Source organism: Limulus polyphemus, unplaced genomic scaffold (assembly GCF_000517525.1).
Source record: "Limulus polyphemus unplaced genomic scaffold, Limulus_polyphemus-2.1.2 Scaffold4100, whole genome shotgun sequence".
NCBI lineage: Eukaryota > Metazoa > Arthropoda > Merostomata > Xiphosura > Limulidae > Limulus > Limulus polyphemus.
Genome location: NW_013669710.1, coordinates 51853 through 71833, shown reverse-complemented (window position 1 = coordinate 71833; position 19981 = coordinate 51853). Strand labels below are relative to the sequence as shown.

The following is a 19981-nucleotide window of genomic DNA, read 5'->3' as shown; positions in this document are numbered from 1 at the left end:
CATTACCCATTCAAGCCGTCTCCAGCCATTATTGTCTCAAAGTGGGTTCCTCGTCATCGAAAATAGCAATGTTCTTGTTTTGTTTTTTTATATTCCTCTGTTGTCATACATTCAATGCTCACCTGTTATCTCATGAGATCACTTTCATAAAAAATGTTAAATTATAAACATTGAAACTTCTGTGACTGAACTAACAATATATCGTTAACTGATTCATTAGTATTACACCTCTAACCAACTACCATGTTTCATATTAAGATGCACCAACAGCCTATCAAATTCAACTAACTTATTAAGATCTTTTAATTATCAATTTATCTGTCATTAATCAACACAACTATTAAGTACTTTATCATCAGTCTCTCAAATAATTTGTAAAACTATGCAGGATCTTTATTAAAATGCCAAATAACACCCGATGACAACAACATCATGCCACACATTTTAAACTATTATTTTCAAAATCAATAATATTTTCTCGAGATGAAAATACAATATTACCTTCTAAAACCTCATACTTGAGTTCAGTGTCACAGATGACCAATTTTTTGTCATCACCTTCTCCAGTCAAAACCTTCTCTACAGCAAACGTGGCAACTCCTTCTTCTGCGAATCTTACAAATGCCTAGTATTACAACAATTTGCAACAGATAAGTATAAACAAATTGTGACAGGATGTTTCGCAATCATACTTAATTTGTAAAACTAAACTGACAAAGCATGTACATATGAACAAAATTTCAGTTTTACAAGAACAGTGTTAAAGAGTATCATTAAGATAGTTTAATATACACAATTACAGTCATAAAAGTATAGCAACAAAATACATGTTTTATAAGATGAGAATTTGTCGACAAAAGTTGAATGTATATAGTTCGTTAACAAACCATCTTTCAAGATACTGATACAATATTTCAGGGTTGTTTCATTTTCATCCATGTATATGTATACACTGACAAAAAAAAATTACCTTACTGTTATGGCAAACTTGTGACAAACATATTTTATAGAATACAATAACACAAGATAAACATGTTACATTTTGAGGTGTAATTACAAGTTAATTCACATATTTTAACATATAAAATTCAAAAACTATCCAGCAAAGAGATATAACACTTGATAGGTGAACTACTGAGACAGTAAAAAAGGTGATTCCAGTGTCTAGAAGCAATTATTACCACATGGAATGTATAAAAAAAAACAGTTTTAACCAATCTAGGACTCATTCTGCTTTTAGAAATGGCTTCTAACAGATTATTTGTCAATGCGTTGCTTTGTGAAATAGTAAGCTTACAATATTAAAATACTATTGACAAGAAAGCAGCAAATGAAAAGCACTACGCAGTAATGAGGCTTATTGAGATCAGATTAACATTTGTCTTAAGAAGACTGGTGACTGATGCAACTTGTAATGGTCACCCTAAAACACCTGTTAGCCCCATGTGCATGTCAAACTATGTCATGACTTCTTACAAAGTTATAGTAAAATTCATAACAATTGGGGAGTGGAGCACCAGTTATCAAGTACAATGAACACCAACAACCAACAGTCTGCAAGATCATGTATAAAACATTTTAAGGTTGTACTATTACAGATTACATATCACCAATAACTGCTACCAAGAAATGCACATGAATGGCTAGACCTTGCATACCAATTTCTGACATGAGTCAGATTAAACAGCACCTTGCCAGACATCTTAGGCACACGTTTTTTGCTTGACATGACCTTCCATCTATAATTTGTATATAAAGGGTTAAGCAGGTCAGCATTCACAACCATATCATCTGAGAGAAAAGCAATTCATGTGTTTCTATACAATGACCACTGCCTGATAAGGTTATTACGGTGTGGGTTGGATTCACTAGCAAATTTTCTTTGGGCCACATTTCTCTGAGTAACCCATAAATAATGGAGTTACAGTGGATGCTACCAATTCATCCCTTAACATCTTCAAGCATGATGATGATGCATCACCCACATTACAAAGACTGTCATTACATTGCAAGCACATGCCTTTAAATATAAAAAGCAAAACTTTCTACACACATGGTCATCATGTACTCTCCAGATCTTACCCTAAACCTGCTGATGTTTGATTATGGAGGCCACCAAAAGTATATTGTAAGACTTGAAAGATAACATAAGATGCTACATTATTATTCAAAGAAGTACTATGCAGATATAAATATTATACAAAGTTACTCAAGATATCTATATTAGCCATACATAATTTATGTCATAGACTAGGTAGAAGACAGCTACTCTACACCACCAACTTGTGAGCTATTCTAATTTAATAGTGAAATTCACAGCCTAAGTGTGGAGTTTTTTTTTCAGTAATATGGCACAAACCATGGAACCTTAGATTCACAGTCTAGCAAGCTAACCATTGGGCCGCACGAAGTAATGCAAGAAATAGCTATGACACATCAACATTTTCAGCATGTCCACTGTATAAATTTCATAATCGATATCTCTCCTGATGACAATTACTTCTGTCACTGATAGTTGTCTATCCAAGCAACTCATTAGTTCATGTACCAAATATTATATATCTCTAATGGGTGGCTTTTGAATTATTGACATTAAAATTATTATAACCCTTTTATTTCATTACTTTTGTGTAGATAACAGAGAAAACTCACCTCAGGATCCTCAATATTATACTCAACATAGGCTACTGTGGCATGTGGGTTAAAGACTTCTTTGATGTCCATGCGAGAAATATTTTTAGCTAACCCACTTAACTTGATAACACAGCCTTTAACTATTTCTTCCTCATCAAATTCCTAAGTAACAATGTAAAAAAGCCATTATTGATATTAGAATATTACCCTCTTATAACATAACCCTACAAATATGGCAGTATAAAACTAGATACCGTAACTTCCTGAATAAAATACACACATTTTTTCACTAAACATTTATCTAGAAGTTAGGGTGCACATGATGTATGGTCAAAAATCTAAGTTTTTTTTTTATAGTCAATCCAGACCATCTTTTTCAACATACATTGTAAACAATAATGTATACTTTACTATAAATGTTGCATTTTGTATGTCTTATTATTTCTCTATATTTCTAAGGCTTAAATGAGAATTGTCTATTATTTACACTCATTTTCAGTTCCTTTAAACACGATTTTTTGAAATGCAGTGATCAAGAAATTAATTGTTGTGATTTTTAAGATTAATTTCATGTCCACTTAGAAATGTTGGAAATACAAAACTAGTTATCATTACATTACTTTTAATATCCAAAACAACAAATTATTTTCAGTTAAATCATCAAATTTGAAGTGCAAATCACTTCCCTTGAATAGTTGGTGCAACTTCTCTACATTGTAAGGGCTAAGGCGAACTCGCTTTTAGCAATTTTTTTGACAATGTTTATTTGCCAGCTGCAGTTGGAAAGGTAACAAGCACTATGGTAAACACGCACTTAGAGAGTATATGGACACTAACATTCTTGTCATCAAAGGATTACTTTGACCACAGTAAGGTAAAAGCGTAGGTGTATTTTATTTATGGCAATAAGGCACATTTGACTACTTGTTTAGATTAGAGTGCATTGTGAACTCTATGAACTTTGACCACTGTATGGCAAAAGCATAGGTGTATTTTATTTATGGCAATAAGGCACATTTGACTACTTGTTTAGATTAGAGTGCACATTATATTTGAAAAATTATGGTAAATATATTCAACGAATAATAAGCATTACAAATATAAAAGTAAAAAGTAGGTGCTTTATGTATTACAATTACAATCTAAAAAAGATATATGCTACTATTAATATTGAAAAAAATTGTCAAAATATGTTTCAATACATATGAAACTAGAAACCTGATCATTATCATTATCATCATCTTCTTCCTCTCTTGCTTGATTTTCCTTTAACTTCTCCTTTTCTTCCTTTTTTCTATCCATTTTCAGGAAAACAAAATATAATTTGTGCATTAATATCTTAAATGCTACAAGAAAAGATGAGCTCATGGTTCATACTGAATTGCTCAGATCAATTTCAAGCACTTTTCAGAGACTTTCTAAGCACTTTTCAGAATGTTTTCAAGCACTTTTTGGAAGCTAAAATCTACAAAATTAATCAGATTCCATTATAATCTTATAATATGCCTATTTATTTTGTTCAACATATGAATGTAGACTAAAAAGAAAAGAAAGACTATTTCTTGCACTCAACTCCATAACATGCATTAAAGTTAGATATATTGATATATTCTGCTATTATTCTGGAAGCACTTTCAAGGCCTTGAAATTATACTCTCAATTTCAAGCACTTTCAAGGATGCATACACACTTTGATAAGCAAACATTTCAAAAAGCATAATCATCTATTGTTTATATAATAAATTATATAAAATACAGTGGTCTTACTATCAGTGAAACATACACACAAAACATGTCTAAAAATCAGTTATTATTGAAAGGGACAAAATGACACCAAGTTAGGAAAAATTGTGTGTGACCTATCCCTTCAAAATGCTTACATAATAAAATTATAACCAAAATGTTGAGATTTAAAATAAAACAGATCTAAATTTTGATTGCTGTTGTCATTATTCTTGAGATGGTAGAAATCATTAAATTTCCCACCTACACAGATACAACTTGTCAGAAGACAAAACTAAGCTGTAAATGTGGTATCACTGCATTTGTTTGAGGTTTAATTTTAGCTCAAATAGCTTGAAGTGCATTTTTGAATCAGATGACATCAAGAACTGTAAATGTCAACTATCTGTACATATTTTTTTTTACAAGTATTCAAGTTTCTGAAGCGGACAAAATCAAATACATTTCTTCCATAATCTAGGATTATTTTCTTTCTCTCAGTTTTTCTGCTATGTAGCCTCTTTCCTTCATTGCATACTTACACTAGATTGTAAAATTTCTAAAGAGGTATCGAGGAACCTTGAGTCTAGCAGGACTTTTTTTTCTTCTTATCAGATAGTAATGGTTTACTATTATGCATAAGCCACAGAAAGGTAATACATTAACCAAACAAATTGTCTTGGCAGTTAATTTTCTGTTTACAAGAGCTCACAAGTTTTGTAAATATATTTTACCCTTTGGCAAAGGAAGAGACATCAGATTTTTTGAACACGTGTAAACAAATTAGTATAAAGAGGACATAAGTTTTATTTATAAAATAGCAAAAGATAAATACTGTCTATTTAGATTAGTTTTAATACTTTAGAAAATATTTTTATTGTAGAATATTTATCAACAAAGTGGCCTACTGTATGACATGATTAGGCTTACTGTAATGCCATAGTAAATAGCATGTTATGTAATGTTTTTTAATGTATTATAAAACATAAATTGACCAAAGAAAATGTAATTCATATTTTAAAAGGCCCCATAGCTATCAAGACACGTTTCATGTATGGCGACTTTTGAGTTAATTTTTATTAATGCAAGGTCAAAAGTGGCATTATATCTACTAAAACGTTTTCAAGGGTTAAATCTTTTTAACATCATTATCTCCCACATTTTTTTTTGAACAGACCAATTATTTATAAACACAAAGCACAAACAACTAAAATGAAAAAAGTTACGCAAGTTATTGGTCTAAAATATTTACTTCAGCTTCACCCAAGAGTAAAAGTGGACTGTTTTTATATTTTTGTCAATCAGATTAAAGACTGCTGATTTGGAGCAGTAAAACTATAAGGTGAAAGCACGTGCAGATACTTAAGTATTGGTTAAGCTAAGCAAACTAGATTAGCAGTTTCTAGCTCAAGTTTTCAAAAGAATTATATGGGTCGACAGTTATTGTTCATTATTCTTTGCCAACTTTTAAACAAAAATTTGCAAACTTTTATGAAATTCCCCTAATTAAAGTGAGTTTAGCATTACATGATATTCGTTTAAGCAATTAGCATAAATAATGATGCTTGATATGGCTGTACCAAGTGCATCCGAGTGATGACAAGAAACTGTTAATCTAGTTTCCATGGTGTTACTATAAAGGAAGTTATTAACATTGTTTTAGAGAGGAAAACTAACACCATATTTTAAAGAATCTGGTTGGTTCTGTAAAAGTATAGGTCTGTTCCAAATAACAGGGTTGCAATCCTAAAGCTAATGTTGGTTACTATCAAGTGGCACTTTTTCTTACTTACTGTGGTTTGTTGGTGTATATTGACAAAAAGTCATGATATTTTATTAAAAAACACCTTAGCTGTGAAAAAAAAAGGTGCAGCCATTAAATGTGCAACTTAAAGAAATGAAATCAAGAATTAGGAGCCAAACTGTTAGTTACACTTAAAGCATTGATAAGAATTTTACAGCAAATATTCATTCATTCATTGGTCAGCTTGGCCATGTATTTTGTTTTACCCACCATCCTGCATCAAGTTGAACAAAAAAATGTGGCCTGGCTAATTAATGAATGAATATTTGCTCTAAATATCGTATCAATGCTATAAGTGTAGCTTAGAATTTGGCCACCAATTTTGATTTAATTTTTTTAAGTTGCACACTTAATCCTTTTTTGGTGACACCATTTTTCTACACTTGTTTTTGATTAGATTAACTATAATGAAAATGCAACTTACTTCAGCCTTTCTTGGTACTCTGTTTCTTTTCTTTTCTTGTAATCTACACTGAAAGCCAAAAAATGAATACAAAGTTCCACTTTATCCAAAGAACTCAGTATCAAATACTCTACAATAATGACATCTCTAAATACTGTAACTAAAACTGTCTGAAATAAAATACAGTACGAATACTATGAATAACTGAAATAATTTTTTCATAAACCATAAATCCTAAATATAAATTAAACAAATATTTTAACTTATTTCTTAGGTAAAAAGCATAAAATATTTTAACTGAACAAAAAAAGCTTAGTAATAATGCACTTGCATAATTTTACCAAAGTGAACTTTCTACCACAAGTTTTATATGTTATTTCTATTTTGTGTGCTATACACGTGCAACTTTATATACACTAACTTTATTTCAAATTAAGACCACATAACTATCATATAAGAGAAAAAAAAAAAATTTACAAATTGAAAAAAACATTTACTTTAGTTTATTTCTAACTAGTATGGACTCTTTATACAAAATCAGTTAAAACTTGGTCATTGGTGTAGTTCAAGTTCCTATACATAATAAAAAGTGTTCTCTCTCTTTAGATTTCAATTAGAACAGCCTTATGTTTTTAAGTTTGATTTATAATTCAGAACAGGTAACAGGCCTAGACTTAATATTGAACTTTTATCTTAATGTTTGTAGTTATGCATAAAGCTACACAATGGGCTATCTGTGCTCTGCCCACGACGGATACTGATACCCGGTTTCTAGTGTTGTAAGTCTGTAGACATACCGCTGTGCCACTGGGGGGCCTTTTATATTAAACCTGTAACTTTAACAACACTTACTTCATTTGTCTAAGTAATGAAATGTTCTTAAACTTTATATCCTTAGCTGCTACAAATTTTTCAGCATCTTCTTTTCTATCAAATGTTGCAAAAACAGAACCCTAAGAGAGAATAAGAAAAATGTATATAAAGTTTAGGATCTCAGTAACAATGAGCCAAAATGAAATTGAAAATACAAATAATATGTGAAAATTAAGTGTTCATAATCAAACAAGTAAACAATATCTGTAAATGATTCAACATATGAGATAAGAGTAACTATGAATTTACTGAAAAAAACCCATTAATTCCAGTTTTTAAATCTATTGATTCAATTATTTATTAACTGCTTTTGGACAATTCAGTTCTTTTGTATTCTTAACTTTCTTTTGCATTATTTTTTTTTACTTTAGTAACAAAACAACAAAGAAAAAAACATGGGCTATCCATAACTTAGAAATACTTAATAAACTCTACCAAATGTTGTTTTAGTTTGTCAGTTGAAATATTTCCCTGCCCAATCAATTGACATAGCATACAGGTCACCAATTATTTATGACATACTTCTTTTCATTAATTGTCCATTGTTTTATAAATTTTTTTTAAATTCACAAATCAATCACCTCTCCTTTTCCAAGCTATTTATCCAACCATTTTAAATTATCTCTCCACTCACATGTTTATTAATTGACTTTCTGGGTAGCCTCTTAACCATTTTGTCAATCCACAAATCTATATGCTGAATTTAAACACCTTTTAATGTGATTACTTACTCGGAATGATGGTGAATTTGGAAACCTTCTCATAACAACATTTTCCACTTTACCGTAAGACTCAAAAAACTCCAAAATGTCATCTAAACGTGTGTTTCTAGGAAATCCTTTCTAAAAACAAACAAACAACAACAATTATTAAGATAAAGCTTATTAGGACTTATACTATAGGAAATCATTATTTCTTTTATGACTCTAGAAAAAAAAAATGACCATTATAAAATGCACCAGTAAATTATGATAATTTGTGAGATAAACAAGTTACAAAACTTTCCATTTCTGAAAGCTTAAAATACTGCTGTAATTAATGAAGTACAATTTAAAAGTTTCTTGTTCACATTTTGAAATTCTGTCAAATTATTATGAATGCTGAACATCACTGACCTTTATAGAAATAAGTTATAATAATATCTACACTGATAAAAATAATGTTTTGTCTTTCAAACTGGGTGATGTAAATCAACAAGTTTGAATATATGTTTTGCAGTTTAAATAGAGAGAAAAAAATAAAGCCTGTAAATAAACACAACAAGTTACAAATGGTAATATCTCTACTCTACAGAAAAAAAAAGTATTCAAAATGATAAAAGAAAAACACAAATGTTATATAGTACTTACTGCATAAGCTGTTCTGCTCATCATTTCATCCTGATAGGATTTAGTTTTCTCTGGAAGAGGTTTTGATGGATCTCTTCTAATTTTATTTCCATCCTCACTGATCTATTGTTAAAAATTAATGTTTAATACTGAAATATATTTTACATTTCCATAACAACAAAATATGTTAGAGGTAAGTAATTTAGCTTATGTTCAGAGTAGATCAGAAAGGAAACCCAACAACCCAACTGCTTTTAGAAAGTGGACTTCCCTGATGAAGGAAAATGACTCATTTTGTTCTTGATCCTGTATGCTTTTGAATACTATGAGTAGATCAGATCACATTAATGCTTTAGAGATACTCTTCAATAAAGAATTGAATGATACCTTAAAGACAAAGCTAATTTGTGAAATTCTATTAGTTAACTTGAATATATATATTTAGATTTTGTATGCTATTTTCTGAGAAAATTATTTTTGCAGGAACAATCCCATTCTACGCTCCCACCTAGCAAACATAATGAGAAACACTTTACATATCAACACAACCAAATGTAATCAATAGGCTTGTGAATGCTCAAACATCTAAAGGGTAAAACATTGACAAATCCAGGCAATTTTCTCCCTTAAACACAAAATGATTAGTGTAAATATATTGTCATTGTCATAAAACCTTGCCAACTGAATGATCCAGATCCCAGTCATCACTTAACAAACAAGGTGAGAAACATGATCAAAAATAAAGCAAGCAATGGCTTTTGACAAATTTTAAACTACCACTGTCATTCAAAGCAGTACCACCGATGAACTGGACAAATGGTTCATGTGCTACAGCTCAAAATACTGGAAGAGGGTAACCCCAAGTCCCCAGTTATAGTAGTACTTTTACAGATCTGCATTGCTGGGAACTTTTGACAGTTTGTTTATAAATGATCAACAGTTAATTTGAGATTAAACATATAAAGTTTTTAATATACATACCCCTACACAAAATCATTTGAGGATAACTGGAATTCTCAAAATTTTAAGTATGACAAACGTAGAGTTGATATGACTAATAATGCTTCTTTCTGACCACTTCCACCATTCACCACTGTCATATGAGTCACCTCCTTGTATAAAAACGTGAATGGATCTAGTTCCAAATTTTCTTGAAATAAGTATACACCTACCCTGTAGTAACTGGATAGGTGTCATGACAGATCTATAAAAAGAATGTTGATTCACATGTTGTTGGTCCAATGGGCATGCACATTACATCATTGCATGTGGGCTGTTTGTGCCTTTTCGTAAGCAGAATATAACTCGAAGATTTGGCATAGAAGCCGATTTCAAAATTATTTATAACCAGCTGTACATTGAATAAACACCCAATTGTGAATGTAAACATCTGACTCAGTCTTGAATACATACACTATGACTTCAGTTAACTCAAATAAACAGATAGCAATTGTCTCTTTTTTTTTGGATGATGGTCTCCCTTATCCACCTGGCAGAGCAAACTATATCATTTGTCTGGATGCAGTTCCATTTTCTACTAATGACACTTTGAGACATCTACTGCAAATTCCAAAGAGGCTGGTTTGATATCACTAAATCAGTAAAATTATCCTATTCTTTGAGGTCTTGCTGTAGTTCATGAACAATTTGAAGCACTAATTTTGTATAACTTCACAAAAAAATTACTGAATGAAATGGCTTGAAAACTTGCAATGAACTTTTTACATTTTACATAGCTTCAGTATATCAAACTCTTATATTTTATATGTAATATTTGTATAAATTAATTACTTTGAAATTTTAAAATATTTCATTGTGAAATGTTTTTGAGAAGCAATTAAAAATTCTTACCTTTGTTTTACATTTTTTGTTTTACTACATTCTTTTAAACTTTCCTATAAAGCTTTATTTTATAAAACAGCAAATACCACATCCAATAAAAGAAACTTTTACAATATCAGGTTTCTTTGAGATGTATACAAGTAATATATTTTATATTAATTATATTTTTCTTTACATTTCTTTTCAGTCAGTGAGTTTCTATGCCCATTCAAGTAGTTACTTAATTCGATAAAGCATAAAATGATAAAAGCTAACTTTGAAAAAAAAAAAAATATCACAACTATAATAGTGGTAGAAGTTGTTTGTAAAAGATTCTTCTGCTAGTAACATAACACAAAGCTAAGCTTTAATTACATTGTTCTGATCTCTATACAAGTATCTACTCATCTGGAAGTTTTAATGGCTTATACAGTTGAAAACAACAGAAAAAAAAGCTTTCACCAAATGTTTAGATCACTAGCCTACGACTTTTCAAAGCTGAGGTATGAGCAAGTGCTTCACACCATGACAACCAAGGTTAAGACATAGTGATTGGCTAATATCATTAAAATTGCAGTTGTATTTAAGTTACAAGGTCGAATTAGCACTATTTTTGTAAAATTTAGGGACCAATAAGTGCCGTAGTATGGTCAAAAAAAGTATAGAAATTCACAAAAAATACTAATGTTTCTATTTGGAGTTATATTGAAAACAGCCTAAAACAAAAACTTGCATTTTTTAAAAATTTCATGTATAAATTAAAATAAATCTTTTTTACTGAACAAACTTCAAAGTTGAAGTTTTTTTTTTTTGGATGGGTGGAGAAATGACTACAAGTTCATATTACAATTTTACCATCAGGGTTGGATCCCCAACAACCCATCAGGAGAATGATAGAAATAAAATGTGGTTCATTTCAGGAACATAACATTTCATTACATAACAGTGAAGACTGATATTATAAAAATGATTTTGTCTTGTCATAACTGTATTATCAAAATCATAAAAGCCAAGTGTCAGTCAATGGGTCCGTCACACTCGATTTCTCCAAATTTTGTGAGTTACACGAGTCCAATTCCACTTTTTCTCCTATAATACTTCCTCCTTTCATCGCCTGTTCCCATTTTAGTTGAATTCAATCACTAACATAGGTGTAAGTAGCTCCTAAATATCCACACTTTTTCTGCTATGTGAAAAAGCCTGTGAAGGTGGGAGTTTTTATACTAAGGATTCAATTAGCACTGAGTGAAATTAATTTGGTGTTTGTTATGAAGAGAAGTTTTTGAATGACAATCAAATATTTACAAGAAATGTGGTTTTGAGAGAACTATTGAAATAATGTAATAGATGTGATTAGAAAATAACTGTGATCAAAGAATGCTTGGAGAGATTGCTCATGACAGGCTTTGGTATATATATATATCATATTGTCCTGTTCACAGATCTGTGATGATTGTGCTAATATCTGTATTGACACGAACATTCAAAATATTTCCATAAATGTCTTTGATATTCTTTGTGTCTACAGAGGCATTGTTTCCCTTCTTGTATTCAAACAGCATTACATGATGAATGTGTGCCTCGTCGTGTGCCATCAAAATAAGGGATTAGAGTAAACTAAACTTTACATGTTATATTGGCTACACTAACATGATGTTTAGGTGGTTTGTTTAACTATTATACATGATGTACGTTTTTTTTTGGGGGGGGGGGTAAAGGTAAGAGTTCCAAAACGTGATATTAATTTTTTAACGACCTAATATTTAATAGTTTAGCATGAAGGGTCCTGGGAAAGAGATAAACCTCGTTGTCAAACCTCAAAGCATTGGTCAATCAGCAATAAGTTGTTGATTGGTATTCAAGTGATGACCTCCAACATTGTTGGGGACTACACAAAGTCAGCACATTTTGTTAGATGAGTTGGTATATCGGCAGAAACTGGTGAAAATAAAAATTTCCCAGGTCATAATGTCAAAAATGATATATCAGTCAGAACCAATTTCAGATGGTCAGTCAGGTTACTGCAAACAGAAATATTTTTAAGCCTGGCCCAATTGTTCATAAAATTGCATTTAATTACAGCATTACCCACTGTTTCCAAAATTTATGTGATAGATTATCAAAAAAACGTAGGATTAACTATTATTATTCACAACATGAATAACAAAACATCAAGTGATCTGTTACTCTTATGACAATTTTCAGGCAAGCTACAGTAATTACAGGCCAAACATTTTAAGCCCAAATGAACAATTTTAAACAACACTGTACTCAAAATATTAATTTAAGTAACTTGACTTATAACACAAAGAAATCAAATTTTTAATCATACCTGGAGTAGTTGTGTTGGGGATTTTTCAAGGGCCTTTCTGATAACCTCAAAATCAGTAGATAAAATCTATACAAATGAAGAGAATTTAATTTTAAGAAACTGATTTCAAAAACACTCAAAACTTTATAAAATATATTTCATAATATACTTAACAGATCTACAGTACTAGAAAGATAACTTTCTTATGCTTTCAATATTTTTGAACTTGCTTTCAACTTTAAATCCAGTTTCATAAGTTATCCACACCCACATAATGACATTTAACTTTTAGATATCATAAGCAGTGATTCACTGAAACATAAAAAAAAAACAAAAAAAACTAAAGGTACGACTTTGTTGGAACTACAAATAATCAGATTTTTAAATAAACCTGTCTTGAATTGCTAAGAAAATTACTTAAAACTAGCTATGACTCCGTGATAATAGTTTTAACTGATATGGCTCATTTCATGAATTACAGAAAAACAAACTATTTAATATTCAAGATTTGTTTTGTTGCTTATTCACATTACAATAATTTTCATGATGGTTGTTTTCTTTACTCTGTGTTTAAACACCACGTCTCTTGTACAAGATATTAGAAGGCTGTAACAAAGTGTACCAAAACTCTTGAAGTTTTCAACATCATAAACTGAGCTGTACACAGTTTATTTATACATTTATTAAATTTATTCCAGTCATAAAGGTTCCAGCAAAGTGAATAGTTCAGTACAAGAGTTAACGACTTCATTTATCAAACTGATTCACATTTGTGTAATTCTGATTTTAAATATCGTGTAACCCTACAGAATTCACTTGATTATATAAACAACGAGTTTTAAACACTACAGGACAGGCATTAACTTATCGGCTTTGCAATAACAAAGACCAGGTGAGCAAATTTAGTGGCAACAGAAATTCAACCAGAGACCCTCAAATCACAAGGCACCACACCCAATGATGTAGCTTTTTGCTTAACAACAAACAAACATAATAAAAATATTTAGATTATCTGGGTAGTGGGAATAACAAAAAAATTTTAAGTAATCAGAAAGCCTAATTTTGATTAGTTAATTATTTTCATGAAAACCAATTTAATCATAATTTCAACTTAACAGTTGTTGAATTATCAAAAACAGTAATAATCAACATTAATTTCAATTAGTTGATTATTTTCATGATATCAATTGATTAATCATAATTCTGATTAATAGACTATTTTATGAGACACTAATCAATGTAATCATTGCTCATACATAATCAATTCATCAATTAATTCACCAAGCTATAACTGACAGAAATTAAAAAACAAATTTTTAACTCTACAAAAACATCAAAGATTATAAAATTACAAGTATATGAAAAAAAGTATCAAAAATTACCTTTAACCTATTGAACTTGACCATGGTTTCAAGAGGAATCCCTAGATACAATTAAGGAAAACAAATATACACAGAACGAACCAATGTGTAGATATGATAAAATGTATGCTTTTACATACATGTATATAGTTGTTTTATAATTGTAATTTGTGTATGACATATCATCACAAAATAACTTTTCTATTATACCTTCCTAAATCCACAATATCAATATAAAATATAGGATCAAAACTCCTATAGTACTTCACATATGTTTGTATAAAAGGTGTACTGGAAACAAAATTCATACACTTTCATTTTCTATCAAATAAAATAAATAGTTATTTAATACATCATCTCAATGGAAATTCCTAATGGCAAATAGTCATTTATTTGTACAAACTGTATCTTGTAAAATGAGTGGAAATAACTCTGCATTAATATATTAAGTGAATGAAGTATTTAGTTGAAGAACTTTGAAATTAAACTTTGGTCTGGAATATATACTCATAGTTAAGCAGTTTTAAATATGAAATGTCATACAAGGATATGCCCAACGGATTCAATTTTCAGTGTTCTTTCTTTTGATTAAAGTGTGTGATGTTGAAAATAAAAATGTTTCTTTTCACCTGAAATACTTGAACTTTTATGGTTAAAATAAACAATTCTGTTCAATGTTAAGCAATATTCATAAGCATTTTCAACATTCAGTTAATGCCAGGTCTGCTTAATGAAAAGATGAAATATGTACAGATGTTTGTTTCTTAAATTAATATGCTGTAAGCACCAAATGGAAATGCTAAGTTTAATTGATGCTGAAAGCAGCCTAAAGCACAGCTATATTAAAATATAAAAGTTAGGAAGAAAGCTGTGAAACTTGTGATCATACAATGTTGCATGATCTATTAATCTATAAGAATGTAAACAACCACTATCACATTAAACATGCATACATAAATTCAGTATTTCTTATAAACGGTGAGGAGAATAACAGTAAACACACAAACATTCTGCATACAATAATAATTGAAGTGACAAAAAGATAGATGTGACAAATAATTTAACATAGGTAAAACACTACAGTAGTATCTTAAGCACCCTGGTGGTCTAAAAAAAAACTAAATAAAACACACGGATAAGAAATTATTTTAAGTCGTAGCAGAAACAGCAATAAAGATGAGTAGGTTTATCTCTGTTTTCAGATTGGAGAGAAATTTTATCTCATCAATTTACAACTTACATATATCCTATTTTGTACAGATTATAGTGATTATGTTACAAAAGCAAACATGTAGAAAGCATGGCATGTTATTAAGGAATCAGTTGTTAAGATAATTTAGTTACAGAACAAGGAACTTGCAAGCTTGCAAGTTAACTGAAGCTAACACAATATAAAAACTTAAAGCATGAAGTTGAAACTGATGTAAGCACAAAAGAACTGAAACTGATAATGAGGAACTCTGCTGTGTTGGAGGTAAAAGCAGACTATGTGTAAAAAGTCAAAAAATACGAAACCCTATAAGACAAGAGCATTCAAAAGGTAGACCTTTTTTGTCAATGTAGAAGTTATAAAAATACTTTGAATTAAGAAAAAAAACTGTAAAAAATGGAAACTGAAACTATAAGCACACCTAAAAAATATGTTACAAAATATAAAATATAATGGACAGACAGAAAATTGAATATCAAGCAGCATTAAATGCATATTTAATCAAAGATGTATGAAAAGTGAGAGTTCTAGGTCATACATAGCATATTTACCCGAGAATTGACAAAAATGTAATGCTGAGATTTTCTTTGACAAGTATTCAAAATTAATTAGGACACAAGAATGGCAAATAATGTAGTAGAAAATAAAACTGTTAGCATATCACCTACAGAAAAATTTACTAATAAAGTGTCAAGATTGCAAGAAACAGGTTATTACAATGAAGTTTGTGGAAGTATTAAAACAACAAACAAAAATAGAGGAACAACTTTGATTTGTTTTATTTACTTGTTTATTTATTAAAAATTTTAATCATAAGTAAAGTAGAGCATATTATTAAAAGAACAATTCCTCACACAAATGGAAACCCACACGAAACCAGCCAAGCACCTGCCTAAACTTGAAAATTTTCAGCTTTAAGAATAAAAGTATTCCCTTTAGGTCCTAGCACTTTCATCTCAAAAATATTGTGTTCATTTACATTATGACATGTGGCTAGAATAACTCCATGCAGCTGTCAAAATGTGACTGATCAGCTCAATGACTAAATACGTCCAACAGTGTTTCATCCAAGTTTTATAGCTCATTTCAGGATAAATGACTTGATGTATCTAATAAATATGTTGATACATGAAAAAAAGGGTGATCTGCTGATTTTGTTTTTGAAGTTGGATGGCAAACAATAAAGATGGATTTCAGTGGATTCTATTTCAAATTTATCTCACAAATTGCTGTCTTCACATAGGCATGATGGAGGCTGATATAACTATACGGCACAGCACATGTGCAATGGCATTATCCATGGAGAGCAGCCAGTGAGGGAGCCACATTGTAATTATATGTCAGATCCTTTGTTTACAAAACATCACCCCCACACCCACCAGTAATTTTAAACCAATGACCCAGATAATGAAAAAAAAACTCTGAAATCCACAAATCTATGGAAAAATGACATTCCAGAATAAGTAAGTAACAAAAAGAAAGGGAAAGAGAAAAAGAGAGACTAAAGGATTCAGCAAAAAAGAAAATATTTCCAATCTGAACAATACTACTACTGGGATCAAAATGGGTACATGTTTTTCCAAAGAATACTTACCAATTTATCAAGCTAGGTTTTCTTTTTTTGTTACAGTGAAAACTATCCTTTTCTCAAAAGTCCCATTTCTAACATATTTTTAAAACAATTCATACATACATGGTTTTGGTTGGTTGAAAAGAAATTTAGGATTTTTTTCTTTTATAAGTCATTTTCACAAAAAAATTATACCACCTTCAAATAATAGCTTTAACAGTTGTTATAGGTGAATTGGGAGGCCTGTAAATTTAATTTCTCTAATCATCTAATTCATTTAAGTTTGTTGAAAACCTGAAATATGAACAAACACTTCATATAAATGTTCAAATACACATGATTAATAGTCAAGAAATACATACTAATAGAAAATATGTAACACGTGCTCCAGAAATACAAATAATCTATACTTTAGAAGAACGTTTTTGCTAATCAGTACTTAAAATGTCTGTCAAAGTTGTAATTAGCATTAATCCCAATGAGAGTGAAATCTAGATTAAATGAAATTAAATCACACAAATTGTTTTTTCTTGAAAACATTTTCTCAAACTTGAAGGATACAACCATCATCTTGTTTGATCTGCTCTTGAAGGAAACGATCTTTCACAAGGTTGAAGTCTCCAAAATAATACTGAAAATAGTTTTAATAGTAATTCCTCTTTATGATATTACATAAAATAGTTATGCAGAGGTTTGCAAACTTTAAATACTTAAAATAAAAATGTTATTTGTTTTTAATAAACACTGATCAGTAGTATTTACACGTTGTACAAAAAAATAATGTTACGTGTAATAACAATTGCCCATAAACTAATGACTGAGAGAAGTATTAGAAATATCATTATTTTAGTACTTTCTTTGAAAACTTATCCAAACACTGGTGCTTAACAAATTACAAACAAAAAATAATAATTAAATGTGATGTGCTTTTTAACGAAACAATAATCTAAATGCAATGTAAGATCAAATTCAAAATACGAACTTACAATTATCATAAAAGATGGGCCAGTTAAACCGTTCTGGTTTCATGTCAGTTTTTTTTGTTTGGTAATCACTAACATTTTAAAATCCTTAGATCCATTATTAGTCGTCCTTAAAGTATTATAGTCACAAAATTCTATTTGAACCAGCTTTTAGGCAAGATGTGAATGGCTCTGCTAGACGTATTTTGACGGAGCTGCTGGTAGATGCTCTTCTTAATCCTCCAAAAAGTGGATCAAGCATATTCCTTTGCACAGCAAAAATAATTAACATTATAAGAGCTGCTTCAATATTGTGAGATAATGAATGCAAATCTGAAGATAACATTAAATCAAAATAGCCTGGCAAATCTTTCCACAAAGCTGGGAACAATATTTTTTTCTTTGCTCATTTTGAGTCTTCTTTAGAGTATACTAAAATAATTTCTGAACAATGGATACAAAATCACACAAACTGACAAGAAGGTTTAATTGTTCAATAAACAAAAAACTGTATTAATTAAATACACATTGGTAACACAAAAATAACTGCACTTGAATAAGCCATGAGAACACATCTGTACATTAATAAGTGTAAAGTAGTTTAATGTGACCAAGTCCTATTACATCTTAGTTATGATAACGTAGCATTTTTGTGACTCAAGCACTTTCTTAATACAGTAGCTTTTATTTGATTATGTCTGATTAGCCAAGTAATAAATAACAAACTTACCTCGACTTGTCTTATAATTTTTGACTCTAACTCTGTAGGATTTTTCTGTGCTTCAGTATCTTTAACATCTTCTTCTACATTCTTAGAAACAAAAATCCAAAGATTTAGTATTTTATGGCTAAGTTGTAGTTAAAAACCACAAATTATAGCAGAATCAAAGTATATACACCCACTTTTTTTGCATTACTTATCAAACATAATACCTGTTATTATTTACATGATTAAATCAAATCAATATTTTAAAGACAAAAACACACCTTATTTTCTTCTGGATTATTTGAATTTTCCTGAGAGGAACTTTCACCTTGCACCTCACTGGTTTTTGACTCTTCTTCTATTCCCATTTTTTTTAAAACCTGTTAAAAGAATAATTAAATATTGAGGAGATATGTAATAAAGTGCAATAGGAAATTTACAAAAGTATCATAGTGAACGGTAAGTGACAAAGATGAAGATGTATTCCTATGGTTTACTTAGAGGGTTAGACTTAAAAAGACAGGTTTACCAGGTGATCTATTTGCTTTGCATATAGTATACCTCAAAGCTGAAAAATTATAGAACTACAACTTGACATTCATAGATAGAATTAAAAATTGTATTTGCTTTTAAGAATGGTCATTTTCTCCTTCTGTTACACAAAACTTAAAAACTGCTCATACATTTTACTTTTCTGTAGCAGTTATTGCTACATGACTCAAGTTATTTCCATCCATAAACCGGTATGATTATAATTCTGTAATAACTTTACAGTTTAGACCTTAGGTTAAATTCTGCAAACCTTTTCCAATATCATCACCCCGATAAGTTTTTCACAACAGCTCATTCACCCCAATTAAAAAAAAGGGCAAAGAGTACTAAATTATGATGTAAAAGTCTTTATTATGACTTAAATATACATCAAACTATAAGTAGAATGAAATGCAACATAAAGTAAACAAAAATAAAATGTACTTATCAAACTATAACTAGAATAAATAAAAATAACTAATGACTTTTTTTTCTCTTGAATTTGTTGTATAATTGATCATACTAATTCACCTTATCATTCTCATTCAGCCCGATTCTAATCTAATTAACACCTGGGTGAATCATTCACCCAGTTGAGAAGCACTGCTCTAGGATATACAGCTCATCAATTAGATTGAAACAGAAATCACCTCAACCTTATTTGTGATTTTAAGCATATAGGGAAGTAGGAGATGGATAATTATGTTGTTGTTTAAAGGATTATGTATCTTGGTTATAAAATCTA

The 19981-nt window shown here is 30.0% G+C and overlaps 1 protein-coding gene across 1 annotated transcript in view; it reads right to left on the bottom strand.

Moving 5' to 3' along the window:
• Positions 1-19981, bottom strand: part of LOC106470585 (la protein homolog) — a 30296-nt gene that overhangs the window by 4786 nt on the left and 5529 nt on the right. Inside the window, exons 2-13 of the mRNA XM_013931149.2 lie at positions 18987-19085; positions 18730-18810; positions 17599-17668; positions 14279-14319; positions 12918-12983; positions 8786-8887; positions 8168-8278; positions 7416-7516; positions 6585-6632; positions 3853-3928; positions 2653-2796; positions 502-625 (exon numbers count right to left, since the gene is read on the bottom strand). Coding sequence (XP_013786603.1) covers positions 502-625; positions 2653-2796; positions 3853-3928; positions 6585-6632; positions 7416-7516; positions 8168-8278; positions 8786-8887; positions 12918-12983; positions 14279-14319; positions 17599-17668; positions 18730-18810; positions 18987-19073 — 1051 coding nt within the window. The 5' untranslated portion in view covers positions 19074-19085. The remainder of the gene's footprint in view (positions 1-501; positions 626-2652; positions 2797-3852; positions 3929-6584; positions 6633-7415; positions 7517-8167; positions 8279-8785; positions 8888-12917; positions 12984-14278; positions 14320-17598; positions 17669-18729; positions 18811-18986; positions 19086-19981) is intronic.